Source organism: Convolutriloba macropyga, unplaced genomic scaffold, assembly GCF_964194025.1.
Source record: "Convolutriloba macropyga unplaced genomic scaffold, txConMacr16.3 SCAFFOLD_1473, whole genome shotgun sequence".
Taxonomy (NCBI): Eukaryota; Metazoa; Xenacoelomorpha; order Acoela; family Convolutidae; genus Convolutriloba; species Convolutriloba macropyga.
The window spans coordinates 30538-45380 of NW_027452594.1; the positions used below are offsets into that span (position 1 = coordinate 30538).

A 14843-nucleotide genomic window follows, 5' to 3' on the forward strand; every position below is an offset into this window, starting at 1 on the left:
GAAATTTAAAATCATAGTCACTACGATAATAGCAGAAAAGAGAAACAAATATTCAGGTTCCCAATTCTTATAAGAAATGGAACCAACTTCGGCTGCTTGTATCATGCGCCGTCGGACATTCTCAAGACCTCCATCTACGTGATGCCAGAGGTGACTGGTAGCATTGATGACCAGTCTCTGCAACATGTCCAGCATCTGGTTGTCAACCAGTCGAAGGAATTTGGACAGGCGACGTAGAATGTGTTTCCACACTGCTAACTCAGTATACGGCGAAGCTAAAATGACAAACAAACAAACAAAAAATGGCCAGTGAATGATTTTAAAGCAATCCGCAATTAAGAAAGCAGTCATTTAAAGCGTAGTAAATACGAACTGTTTTCTTTCCGTCGCCGGGAGAAGTCAAATTCCCCGTGCATTAGTTTTGCAGGTTCAATCCCATGTTCACGGGCTTCGTCTTGAGCCACTTTCTAAAACATACACCAGCATTAGTAACCGACACCGATATAATTTTTTGGGTTTTCCGAACGTTTTAGAGAACTAAGAGTGATTTGCTCAACAAAACAATACAGTAACCTGAGTTTCAGTACAAAATTGCGCGACTACTTCTACAGCGCGAAAGATGTGTGCTTATACAGCGATCTCATCTTATTTGTTATACACATAACTTCTTTTCATTGCAATTTGGTACAACGAATGGTTTTTTAATGGAACTTTAAGCTCCAAGCTCATTCTACTCAAAACTTCCAAAAAATCAATTGAAATAAAGAGTGCGTTAGGGAAAAAACCTTTTTTGGCACTTTATTCAACAGCTATTAGGCGCTATGCAAAGTTTTGAATCAGTCATTTGCAACAAATAAAGGATAAAAATTGGACTTAAATGGTTTTTTTAATGAAACTTTAAGCTCCAAGCTCTTTCTACTCAAAACCTCCATCAAATCAATTGAAATAAAGAGTGCGTTAGGAAAAAAACAACAGCTATTAGGCGCTATGCAAAGTTTTGAATCAGTCATTTTCAACAAATAAAGGATAAAAAATGGACTTAAATGGTTTTTTTAATGAAACTTTAAGCTCCAAGCTCATTCTACTCAAAACTTCCATCAAATCAATTGAAATAAAGAGTGCGTTATGAAAAACCCTTTTTTTTGCACTTTATTCAACAGCTATTAGGCGCTATGCAAAGTTTTGAATCAGTCATTTTCAACAAATAAAGGATAAAAATTGGACTTAAATGGTTTTTTAATGAAACTTTAAGCTCGAAGCTCATTTTACTCAAAACTTCCATCAAATCAATTGAAGTAAAGAGTGCGTTAGGAAAAAAACCCCTTTTCTGGCACTTTATTCAACAGCTATTAGGCGCTATGCAAAGTTTTGAATCAGTCATTTTCAACAAATAAAGGATAAAAATTGGACTTAAATGGTTTTTTAATGAAACTTTAAGCTCCAAGCTCATTCTACTCAAAATTTCCATCAAATCAATTGAAATAAAGAGTGCGTTAGGACAAACCCTTTTTGGTACTTTATTCAACAGCTATTAGGCGCTATGCAAAGTTTTGAATCAGTCATTTTCAACAAATAAAGGATAAAAATTGGACTTAAATGGTTTTTTTAATGGAAGTTTAAGCTCCAAGCTCATTCTACTCAAAACTTCCAACAAATCAATTGAAATAAAGAGTGCGTTAGGGAAAAAACCTTTTTTTGGCACTTTATTCAACAGCTATTAGGCGCTATGCAAAGTTTTGAATCAGTCATTTTCAACAAATAAAGGATAAAAATTGGACTTAAATGGTTTTTTAATGAAACTTTAAGCTCCAAGCTCATTCTACTCAAAATTTCCATCAAATCAATTGAAATAAAGAGTGCGTTAGGACAAACCCTTTTTGGCACTTTATTCAACGGCTATTAGGTGCTATGCAAAGTTTTGAATCAGTCATTTTCAACAAATAAAGGATAAAAATTGGACTTAAATGGTTTTTTTAATTAAATTTTAAGCTCCAAGCTCATTCTACTCAAAACTTCCAACAAATCAATTGAAATAAAGAGTGCGTTAGGGAAAAAACCTTTTATTGGCACTTTATTCAACAGCTATTAGGCGCTATGCAAAGTTTTGAATCAGTCATTTTCAACAAATAAAGGATAAAAATTGGACTTAAATGGTTTTAATGAAACTTTAAGCTCCAAGCTCATTCTACTCAAAATTTCCATCAAATCAATTGGAATAAAGAGTGCGTTAGGAAACAAAACCATTTTTTGGCACTTTATTCAACGGCTATTAGGTGCTATGCAAAGTTTTGAATCAGTCATTTTCAACAAATAAAGGATAAAAATTGGACTTAAATGGTTTTTTAATTAAACTTTAAGCTCCAAGCTCATTCTACTCAAAACTTCCATCAAATCAATTAAAATAAAGAGTGCGTTATGAAAAACCCTTTTTTGGCACTTTATTCAACAGCTATTAGGCGCAATGCAAAGTTTTGAATCAGTCATTTTCAACAAATAAAGGACAAAAATTGGACTTAAATGGCACTTTATTCAACAGCTATTAGGCGCTATGCAAAGTTTTGAATCAGTCATTTTCAACAAACAAAGGATAAAAATTGGACTTAAATGGTTTTTTTAATGAAACTTTAAGCTCCAAGCTCATTCTACTCAAAATTTCCATCAAATCAATTGAAATAAAGAGTGCGTTAGGAAACAAAACCATTTTTTGGCACTTTATTCAACGGCTATTAGGTGCTATGCAAAGTTTTGAATCAGTCATTTTCAACAAATAAAGGATAAAAATTGGACTTAAATGGTTTTTTAATTAAACTTTAAGCTCCAAGCTCATTCTACTCAAAACTTCCATCAAATCAATTGAAATAAAGAGTGCGTTATGAAAAACCCTTTTTTGGCACTTTATTCAACAGCTATTAGGCGCAATGCAAAGTTTTGAATCAGTCATTTTCAACAAATAAAGGACAAAAATTGGACATAAATGGTTTTTTAATGAAACTTTAAGCTCGAAGCTCAATTTACTCAAAACTTCCATCAAATCAATTGAAGTAAAGAGTGCGTTAGGAAAAAAACCCCTTTTTTGGCACTTTATTCAACAGCTATTAGGCGCTATGCAAAGTTTTGAATCAGTCATTTTCAACAAATAAAGGATAAAAATTGGACTTAAAAGGTTTTTAATGAAACTTTAAGCTCCAAGCTCATTCTACTCAAAATTTCCATCAAATCAATTGAAATAAAGAGTGCGTTAGGACAAACCCTTTTTGGTACTTTATTCAACAGCTATTAGGCGCTATTCAAAGTTTTGAATCAGTCATTTTCAACAAATAAAGGATAAAAATTGGATTTAAATGTTTTTAATGGAACTTTAAGCTCCAAGCTCATTCTACTCAAAACTTCCATCAAATCAATTGAAATAAAGATTGCGTTAGGACAAAAACCCTTTTTTGGCACTTTATTCAACAGCTATTAGGCGCTATGCAAAGTTTTGAATCAGTCATTTTCAACAAATAAAGGATAAAAATTGGACTTAAATGGTTTTTTAATGGAAGTTTAAGCTCCAAGCTCATTCTACTCAAAACTTCCAACATATCAATTGAAATAAAGAGTGCGTTAGGGAAAAAACCTTTTTTTGGCACTTTATTCAACAGCTATTAGGCGCTATGCAAAGTTTTGAATCAGTCATTTTCAACAAATAAAGGATAAAAATTGGACTTGAATGGTTTTTTAATGAAACTTTAAGCTCCAAGCTCTTTCTACTCAAAACCTCCATCAAATCAATTGAAATAAAGAGTGCGTTAGGAAAAAACAACAGCTATTAGGCGCTATGCAAAGTTTTGAATCAGTCATTTTCAACAAATAAAGGATAAAAAATGGACTTAAATGGTTTTTTTAATGAAACTTTAAGCTCCAAGCTCATTCTACTCAAAACTTCCATCAAATCAATTGAAATAAAGAGTGCGTTAGGAAACAAAACCATTTTTGGCACTTTATTCAACGGCTATTAGGTGCTATGCAAAGTTTTGAATCAGTCATTTTCAACAAATAAAGGATAAAAAATGGACTTAAATGGTTTTATAATTAAATTTTAAGCTCCAAGCTCATTCTACTCAAAACTTCCAACAAATCAATTGAAATAAAGAGTGCGTTAGGGAAAAAACCTATTTTGGCACTTTATTCAACAGCTATTAGGCGCTATGCAAAGTTTTGAATCAGTCATTTTCAACAAATAAAGGATAAAAATTGGACTTAAATGGTTTTTTTAATGAAACTTTAAGCTCCAAGCTCATTCTACTCAAAATTTCCATCAAATCAATTGAAATAAAGAGTGCGTTAGGAAACAAAACCATTTTTTGGCACTTTATTCAACGGCTATTAGGTGCTATGCAAAGTTTTGAATCAGTCATTTTCAACAAATAAAGGATAAAAATTGGACTTAAATGGTTTTTTAATTAAACTTTAAGCTCCAAGCTCATTCTACTCAAAAATTCCATCAAATCAATTGAAATAAAGAGTGCGTTATGAAAAACCCTTTTTTGGCACTTTATTCAACAGCTATTAGGCGCTATGCAAAGTTTTGAATCAGTCATTTTCAACAAATAAAGGATAAAAATTGGACTTAAATGGTTTTTTAATGAAACTTTAAGCTCGAAGCTCATTTTACTCAAAACTTCCATCAAATCAATTGAATTAAAGAGTGCGTTAGGAAAAAAACCCCTTTTTTGGCACTTTATTCAACAGCTATTAGGCGCTATGCAAAGTTTTGAATCAGTCATTTTCAACAAATAAAGGATAAAAATTGGACTTAAATGGTTTTTTAATGAAACTTTAAGCTCCAAGCTCATTCTACTCAAAACTTCCAACAAATGAATTGAAATAAAGAGTGCGTTAGGGAAAAAACCTATTTTGGCACTTTATTCAACAGCTATTAGGCGCTATGCAAAGTTTTGAATCAGTCATTTTCAACAAATAAAAGATAAAAATTGGACTTAAATGGTTTTTTTAATGAAACTTTAAGCTCCAAGCTCATTCTACTCAAAATTTCCATCAAATCAATTGAAATAAAGAGTGCGTTAGGAAACAAAACCATTTTTTGGCACTTTATTCAACGGCTATTAGGTGCTATGCAAAGTTTTGAATCAGTCATTTTCAACAAATAAAGGATAAAAATTGGACTTAAATGGTTTTTTAATTAAACTTTAAGCTCCAAGCTCATTCTACTCAAAACTTCCATCAAATCAATTGAAATAAAGAGTGCGTTATGAAAAACCCTTTTTTGGCACTTTATTCAACAGCTATTAGGCGTTATGCAAAGTTTTGAATCAGTCATTTTCAACAAATAAAGGATAAAAATTGGACTTAAATGGTTTTTTAATGAAACTTTAAGCTCGAAGCTCATTTTACTCAAAACTTCCATCAAATCAATTGAAGTAACGAGTGCGTTAGGAAAAAAACCCTTTTTTGGCACTTTATTCAACAGCTATTAGGCGCTATGCAAAGTTTTGAATCAGTCATTTTCAACAAATAAAGGATAAAAATTGGACTTAAATGGTTTTAATGGAACTTTAAGCTCCAAGCTCATTCTACTCAAAACTTCCATCAAATCAATTGAAATAAAGAGTGCGTTAGGACAAAAACCCTTTTTTGGCACTTTATTCAACAGCTATTAGGCGCTATGCAAAGTTTTGAATCAGTCATTTTCAACAAATAAAGGATAAAAATTGGACTTAAATCCCTAAATTCTTTAAAATGCCGATTTAAAAATTTCGGAGAAATATAATTATACAGGTGTCTCGATAGCATCAAAACTTACAAGGCAAGCTCTCTTGGCAATTTCCACAATATTATCTCTCATTGTCAGCAACTTGTCGAGAGCAGAGGAGCACTGTCGCTTTTGATTGGTCATGAAATCAGCCAACCAGATTGTCTCCTTAGGATCCAATGAGATTAAGCACACTTCTGTTGTTCCCAGATTCTGATATGAGTTGCTAGGGCAAGCTGATTGGCAGATACTACGCACGTGTAATAAGCACAGAAGCAAAGCGTCTGTGTTCGTTAAAAGCTCTCGTTCAATTTCGCCACTAAAATAGCAGAAATTATGACAAGAAAAGGATTGCACATCTATATATATCCACAGGAAGGGGAGCTGGCACCAGTGAACAAATTAAGCATTAGCCAAAATTCTGATGCAATTTTGATCTGTTTCGATTATAAAAGAGCTTTCAAAAATTTGTCAAAAAATACCTACAAAATTAGACGACTACCAATATACAGGTCTATCAGTAATCTAACAAAACAGTACAGGGTACTCTAATGACTTTGCACTCCTCCAAGAAGAGCACTCCAAGAAGAGTTCAAAAATTCTGCATTTGAGAAAATGTGCTCATATTTTCACGAACTGCTTAAGTGATTTTAAGGAGTTGATTCTTTGGTTGGTCTCGGCTCTGATTGGTACACTGATCAATTGGTTCATAGCCAAAAAGTTCTCTGGCTATTACAATGGACCCCAACTATAAATTGGAAAAAAAAGATTTGTTTTCAATTGACTGAAAGTCTGTCAAACCGATGTTTACGCGTCACTTCGAAATAATTCGAAATTTCTCAGATCAAATAGGGATCAAAACAGTCTAGAAATAGGGTTAACTACAAAAATTCAAAACATAACTAACCGCAAAATGTTATTTCCAAAAAAGTAAGATTTGAATTCAGGCCCCATTAAGCAGGGGTGTCAGCAAAAAACCTCGCCAGAGAGATGAAACTTCCTTATTGGATAGTCAAGGGAAGATGTTAGAGTTCTCTGCTGATCTCAAAATTATGACTAAAAAAAGCATCAACCTTCTAGCTAATTGTTAATAAATATCACAAGAAATTGGGCCAGGCAGATTCAAAATTGAAAGAAAAAAATATATAGCTGGTAAATCCAGAAATCATGCAAAACAATTTTCACAAAGAAAAGGAATCAAACTCTAAGTATTCTCAAAAGCAACGAGTTCCTTTTATTAGGCAACTTCTAATATTACCATATTGACACAGTTGCTGCACAACATTCGAAACCATAGGGCAACCTCGAAAGATCCGCTCACAAAAAATTGTTCGATGAGCTATTTTTTTAAGTAATACCAATTTTTTCAATTTATCCAACCTATTTCTTAAAAGTTGAAATACTGCGAACGATAGGGTATGATAATGAAAAATCAAATTATTTCAATTTTTAGGATCTCTAGATACAGCAATGCATTTAAATTAATTGCCAAAAACTTATAGAAGATATAGAAAACACTACAGCTTTTAAAACATAAGTTTTAAACAACCTGATTCAAAAATAAGATCGACTTTTTTACATGAGCAACAAATACACTGCAGACGGCAAAAATTGACGGCAAAGATTTTTGCACTTCAGAATTTTTTTTAAAAAATATATGCATTTTTCAATGGCAGAAGTGAGCAGATTTTTTCAACGCTTATGCAACAAAAAAAGAAAAATTTTAAAAATAAAAAACAATCGTAATAATCGACAACTGCAATGAATTTTAAAATCACGATGGAATTAAATTTATGAAAGAAAACTTTATCTAAAACCATTAACTTGGAAAAATAATTTCAAATCTGTTAAAAACATTCTAAAAAATCAACAAAAACCGACCACTTCCGGATGAATTGCTCTCGAACAACAGGCGTGGTTATTTAATTTAGAGGTGTAACTTAAAATTTTTTTTCTACATGCAAAAAATCTGGCCAAAGTGGGGCATGAACACTCGACCTCCCCGATGGCTGTCTTAGACCTTACCAATTGAACTGTACCGGCTTTGCTACTTCATTTCTTACAATCGCCTCTATCCTAGCAATAGCATAAAATGCAAACACTTCAGATCAAGCAAAATTCAAGAAATCAAGCTAAAAAAATAATTTGAGAGCAAATAAAGTTCTTCTAGAACCAGATTGCAAAAACGGTCAATTCGAGGGCAATTTGCAGCTGGGAGTGCGGCTCTTCAAATGATGCCCCAAATAAAAGTTTTTCATAATTTTATCTTTCATAATAGGAGACCTACACACGATTCGAGCAAAACCTTCTTATCTTTTGATTTCTTGACCTGGCTTCTACAGAATTAGCAAAATATGTACTGAAAAAATCAGACCTTCAGGCAGTTTTGAAATGATATCACGTAAAACTCTCTATAGAGGAGGACTGGACATACAACTAGAGAAATGAATCAGCCAAACTCCTTACCGGAAAAAATTAGTCGCAAATAAAAAGAAACTAATCAACAGCAGATCATCCACGAGCTAAAACAACTCAAAATTGAAGTAAATAACAAAATCCGAAAAAGTTTTAAATTGCTGGCATCTAAAATTCAACGGGCGCCGCAATTATAAAAGTGAATTTAAATCTTTTTCTCTGTACACTAACAAATACTTTCTAGCATAAATACTTGTTTCATTTTTTATTGAAAGATTTAATATGTCGCTTAGAAAATTTAGTGTTCTGAACGAAACACAGAATTTCAGTAGACGAATTAAAGCGTCGATTTTATTCCATGCCATAGATCAAACCAATAGTGCATATTTTAAAACAGTTGAACAAGTTCCGATAATATTCATAACAATTTATTAAGAATTTTTTCATAATCGTCTAAATTTGAGCTGACCTGACTTCGGCCTTCTTTTTGCTTCTGACGTTGGCCCTCCACAATTTGAAAGTCTTCCATATTCTGAATTTGGCAAACACTGACTTGTCAAAGATCATCCGGAACAGTCTGGCTTCGTACATCCAGCGCAGCACTGGAGTCCGCACCACAATTTTCGAGCCATCGGGGCTGTACTTAACCTAAAAGGGAACTGGGCATCTTTTTAGTTTCATCTTACATTTCTGGTTACGTACACTGGGAACAGCAATTGTAGAATTCTCTTAATCAAAAACACTCTCCGCTATCTCTTAACCCCTTGTGAACAGTATTCGGACATCGATGGTCTACTTTCTCAGCACTTCAAACTGGGTTTTTAAGTCGCAGTGACGCTTTTTTGCTGTTCGTTTCATTTTCAAGTTTTCATCTCATTTGAAGTTACAGCCATAACTTCTCAGTTTTAGTTTCACTAAGACATAGAATTGAACCATTGACTTTTAGATCGCAAAAGGCATATGATATCTCTAGACAAACCCCGCCTCCTTAAAAAACCCACAAATCAACGTCGCATTAAATGAGACTGAACATTTATATTAGGAACAAGTATGAGATAACTCAAACTGACTAGTTACAGAACCAAAAAAACCATTTTCCTACTCTGTCATGCATGTTGTCCTTAAAAAATTCCGTTGTTCCAAACACAATGGTTATCCAAGATTGAGTTCATGTATATCAAAACAGAACGCGTTGTAAAAGCAGCGTACAAACAAGCTGACAAAAACAAATAGCAAATTATTATTAATAAAATTAAAATAAATATTATGCAAATGTGTAAACACAACCGACAAATTTCGGACGGATTTCTCTCAATAACTGCAAAGGTTTTGTCACATTTGGCTATCAAACCATGAATTTATGCCTCATCAGAAGGACGGTACTTTCAGAGAACAGTAAGAAAACTTTCAGAGAACAGTAAGAAAACTTATGAACTGTTGCGTTTAACTCCCCTAGTTTCCCCATTTGTCAAGAAAGTAAGGTCGGTCAGACGAAAAAAAGGAACACGGAAAATCACAAAAAGACCAACATGAGCCATGTATTATTACAACCTTAATTTGGGAGCAATTAAAATATTACTCGCCTCCTATTGAGGTACAAACAGTCGTAAATCATGTCTAGAAATTGATTGAATTTTACAATCCTGATTGTTTGGTTTTAAATCGATCATTAATATTAATCTTTTTTTTCAAATGGGGAAATATATAAGCGAGGCCGGCCTTTTTTCTTCAGTCAAAATTTCGTTTTAGTTTATGCATCGCGGTGAAAAAGGAGAAACACCATTTTATTGCCCACAAAAGCTTTTTGATTTTCATTAAAAAAAACTAAAAATTTTATCGCAGGGTCATGAACGGGTGTTGTTTGAAAAACTTGAAGGAAGACAGATAAATGGAAAGATTTAGAGGGCGGATCAAACTATTTCAATAATTTAGCTGTGATGAAATTCGTAATTAGTTCAAACATTATAGTTAAAACAAAAAAATCAATTATACAACTTTGTTTAAAAACAAAGAGAGGTGAAAATCTTTTATACAGTTATAAGAAAAACGAGTATTCAAAAGACAAAATCAAAAGACATTCTTAAAAACTTTTACTGGTTTCTTTTCCTAGCCACTTTTATAAGCTGTTAAATAAATTTAAATAAGCTTCTTGTTAGTTCAACAAGTTTCCGATGCGACGGAAACAGAAAAAAAATTGAAAACGTGGAAACCGGAAAATATTAAACAGACAAAAAAAACTATAAAAAAAGAACGGAAATATTTCACCATTTTTTCTATTTACATCGAATACTTAAACTCATATTTTACAAATATAGTACCTTGCCGGTATTTTCCGAGGTTTTTGCCGGTAACTGAATTCAACTGACCAAATGTGGTACTCCTGGTGTACACTAAAATATAGGAAACTATTCTTCTAAAGAACGAGGAAAAGACTAAACAAAACTGAGCTACTTCGTTCATAATTGCGCTTGTTCCTCTGGCATCCTGAAAAAACAGTTTTGTAAAAAATGGTGCCTTTATTTTGAGGAAGAATAGAATAAATGCAGACAGCATTTGATTATTACTATATCTTCTTCAATTTAAGAGCAGGATCAAACCAAATTTTGGCAAAATTTTTGTCAATTTTGGTGGGCACTTACGCTGAGCCCACATACAACAGTTCATTTGAAGATTAGAATTATCGAAAAGTCACATGATTGTCCAAATATAGGATACTTGAGACTAAAATAACAGATAATTGCACTTGTCTGTTGATTATTCCTGATGCTTTAAATGAAGCTCTCAACTAATATACAGTTAAAACAAATTTATTTCGAAAAGCATAAAATTTTCCTGTAAAAAAATCACGGTATACCTTGCGTTCTAGTTTTTACGGTTTTTAACTTGACATTAAACGCATTGAAGTGGTTCTTTATGGGTCACTGTAAGGAAAAGTGTCATAATAAAAGAAAAGAACCATTTGAGGAAAGAGAGGAACCACTTATTTTCAACTTCTTTGACTTCAAATGGAAACTTTGTAATAATATAAAAAAGATTTGAGAGAGAAAATGAAGACAAAATTATGTTTTTCAGCACAACTCCGTTTTTCTCATCTGATACTTTGTTGAATTGCAAACAAACTTTTTCCAATAGATCCAAAATTGATTGAAAAAAAAATCATCATACACCGGATTCTACCAGCTTGCATTGTTTAAGCTTGCGTTGTTTCAGAATTCAGCTTGCGTTTTTCAAAATAAAAAAACACTCAATGTTGCTACGGAAAAAATAGAGAGTCAAAAGACTTTTCGCCAGAGAATAAAAGCAAGTTTTTGACTATTTTAAGACGTAAGTTGGAACATTCTTTTTGCTACGCACAGTCTCGCTCGAGCTGTATTGTTATTTTCATCATTTTAGTTGAGATTAACAAAACTCTCGCCGCATTTAATGAAAAATCTTGAGGTATCCGTCCCCACTTTTTTCTATCAGTGGGTGATGACCCACAGAAATACATACATTTATTTTGATATATATTTTTTTTATTTGATTTTATACTTGCCACCGAACCGTGTCTTCAAGAAAAAACCGGGCTAAAATTTGTTGGGAGAAACAGCCGACTCCGAATAAAATAGAGCGTATGGAGAAGTCGAGTTAAAATAATACAAATGGATGCTTGGAAGAATTGTAGACATTTTTTGTTTCAAATATCTTGAACTTTTTGATTATAATCTAATTTACCTGTCTCGAAAAAAATATCCCCGTTCATTGCGAGACAAATGTTGCAAACGAAAAAAGTTCTTGCAAATCATGCATCACTGTAAGAATATTGCAAGGCCCACCAAATACACAGACGCTATATGACTCAACGATCTAAAGTGGAGGAAGCGTGAATGTTTTCGTCTACATACGCTTACTCAATCTTGACAAAAAAAATGAATCGCAGAAGAGAAGACCATGACAACTATTAACATTGATGAAGTTGTCCTATTTCACAAACGGAAACTCAAAAACCAAATCGGGTCATGCACTTCATATCAATAAGAAATCTATTGCAGTCAGATTATGCCCAGCCGGTAACCGACGTAGTATCAATTCAAACTGTCATTATTGGATAATACTCTGGTACAGTTCAATATTTCGAGATGGTGACGTGACGTAACAACACGAAGCATCAATAACAAAACTTTTGGTTATCAATCAGCCAAGTAGAAATTTGAAAAAATATATAACTCAGTTGTTTTGTACACGCAAAATATGAGGTCGGTTAACCTCACTCTCTCAGAATGAACTTATTAGTGGTTGATTTCACTGAAAAACTGTCTTTTGAAAAGTGAATAATTCATTGCAAAAATCTCAGTTGGAGACGATGAGTCAACAAGAACTTAGCAGTATTTATCTTGAAAAACAATTTAAACGAATTGCCAATGTCAAAACGAAAAAAATGGAGCCCCTGAATTATCAAAACACACTTATTTACAATTGTGAACGAAACGATCAAGGAATTCAAAATAAATATGAAACTACAATACTTCGTGAAATTGAACATTGCAAAAAATCTTTTCTCAAAAATTGAAAAAATAAGCATTAAACGCCAAAATAAGTTTATATGTATGAAAAAAGGAAAAATCAAAGGAAATTAATTTATTTGAAGTCTTTGAAGTGCAAAAAAATGATACCGAAAGCAGCCCTCGCTAAGCTTCTATTCAGCAAAAAGAATAAAATGGGAAAATAAAATATATGAAAAAGAGTAAGCTTCAAAATGAAGCTACACAATGAAACTCCACCAACCCCAATAACACAAACGCACACATACACACACATAAAAAACACACACAAAAACATAACACAACACAGAACACGAACACGCACACACACAGACACTTACACACACACACACACACACACACACACACACACACACACACACACACACACAGACAGACAGACAGACACACACACGCACACACACACACAGACAGACAAACACACACGCACGCACGCACACACACACACACATACATACACACACACACACAAACACACACACAAACACACATAGACAAACACAAATACACACACAGACGCACACACAGACACACACACACACACACACAAAAACACACACAAGCACACACATAGATAGACAGACAGACAGACAGACAGACAGACAGACAGACACACAAAAATACACACACACACACAATCAAACGCGCCCACTCACTCACGCACATACACATATGCAAGAATACACACAGACACACCCACGCCCACAGCCATCAACACACAAACACACACACACATACACACCACACAAATACACACGCGCCCGCACAAATCCACACACATAAACACACACATAAATATACACACACAAGCACACACATAGATAGACAGACAGACATACACACACAAATACACACACCACACACACAAATACACAAGCACAAGCACAAATCCACACACATAAACACACACATAAATATACACACACAAGCACACACATAGATAGACAGACAGACATACACACACAAATACACACACCACACACACAAATACACAAGCACAAGCACAAATCCACGCACATAAATATACACACACAAGCACACACATAGATAGACAGACATACACACACGCACACTCACAAATACACACACAAGCATACGCGCCCACCGAGGCATACACACACAAGAACACGCAGACGCACACAACACATCAAGCAAAACAGAGACACGCACACACACACACACACACACACACACACACACACACACACATACAAGTATACGCACATACACGCTCGCTCACACGCACGCACGCACACACACACACACACACACACACACACACACACACACACACACACACACACACACACACACACGCACACACACACATAAGCACACACATAGACAGACACAAACACAAGCACACACCACCACACAACACGAAAACACACACACACACAAGCATACGCGCCCACGCACGCACGCACACACATAGAAACTGGTCTGAATAACGCACAACTTAGTTCGCTCCATTATGATGAAATGATGACTAACGGTCAAAAAACATTAAGTGAGGACAATTCAATTTGGATTGCTATCACGCGCATCCTAGAAGTCCTTTTCTTCCTAAAATAAGACCAGTGTTCTTACACAGAAGAGATTACATTGTAAACTGTCATATACAGTCCCGAAATAAATAATTATAGTTCTTGGACTTTTAATTTAAAAAATGTGAGAACGAGAACTTAAATCAATTTGAGCTTTTAAAAGTAGCAAAGTTACCAGAGTTATGGCTGACATGGATGCAGTGAACACTTCTTTCCTCCCTCTGGCTTCCTCTGGAGAGACAACTTCGATGTCGTAGGGGTCATACCTGGACTTCCTATCTCTTCTGTGTTTGGGGAGACAGTAGACAAAATTTCCGTCCTCTTCACTAGTTTCAAAGATTTCCTCTTCCTAGTAAACAAAAACACAATAACAATATTGGGAAGACAGAAATACGATTATTATTGGATAGTTATTAGTAACATTAATAATCTCACTAATAAAGGATTGAATAAGTGACATCTCTTCATGCAAAAAGCCTTCCTAAATAAAGAGTTTGAGAACAACTGAAAAGCTTCGCTTCACTTGACGAGTCTTACAACCCTATGATGACCTTTCGAGTTTTTACGTTGTATGTGAATCTATATGCA

General features: G+C 34.0%; 1 protein-coding gene across 1 annotated transcript in view; it reads right to left on the minus strand.

The window, feature by feature from the left end:
• LOC142357644 (dynein axonemal heavy chain 6-like) overlaps nt 1-14604 on the minus strand; it is a gene marked incomplete at both ends in the record, with an annotated part of 41626 nt that extends 27022 nt beyond the window's left edge. The window contains 5 exons of the mRNA XM_075409199.1: nt 88-275; nt 374-467; nt 5804-6071; nt 8637-8815; nt 14431-14604. Of these exons, the coding sequence (XP_075265314.1) occupies nt 88-275; nt 374-467; nt 5804-6071; nt 8637-8815; nt 14431-14604 (903 nt within the window). The remainder of the gene's footprint in view (nt 1-87; nt 276-373; nt 468-5803; nt 6072-8636; nt 8816-14430) is intronic.
• Between the last annotated feature and the right edge of the window lie 239 nt (nt 14605-14843).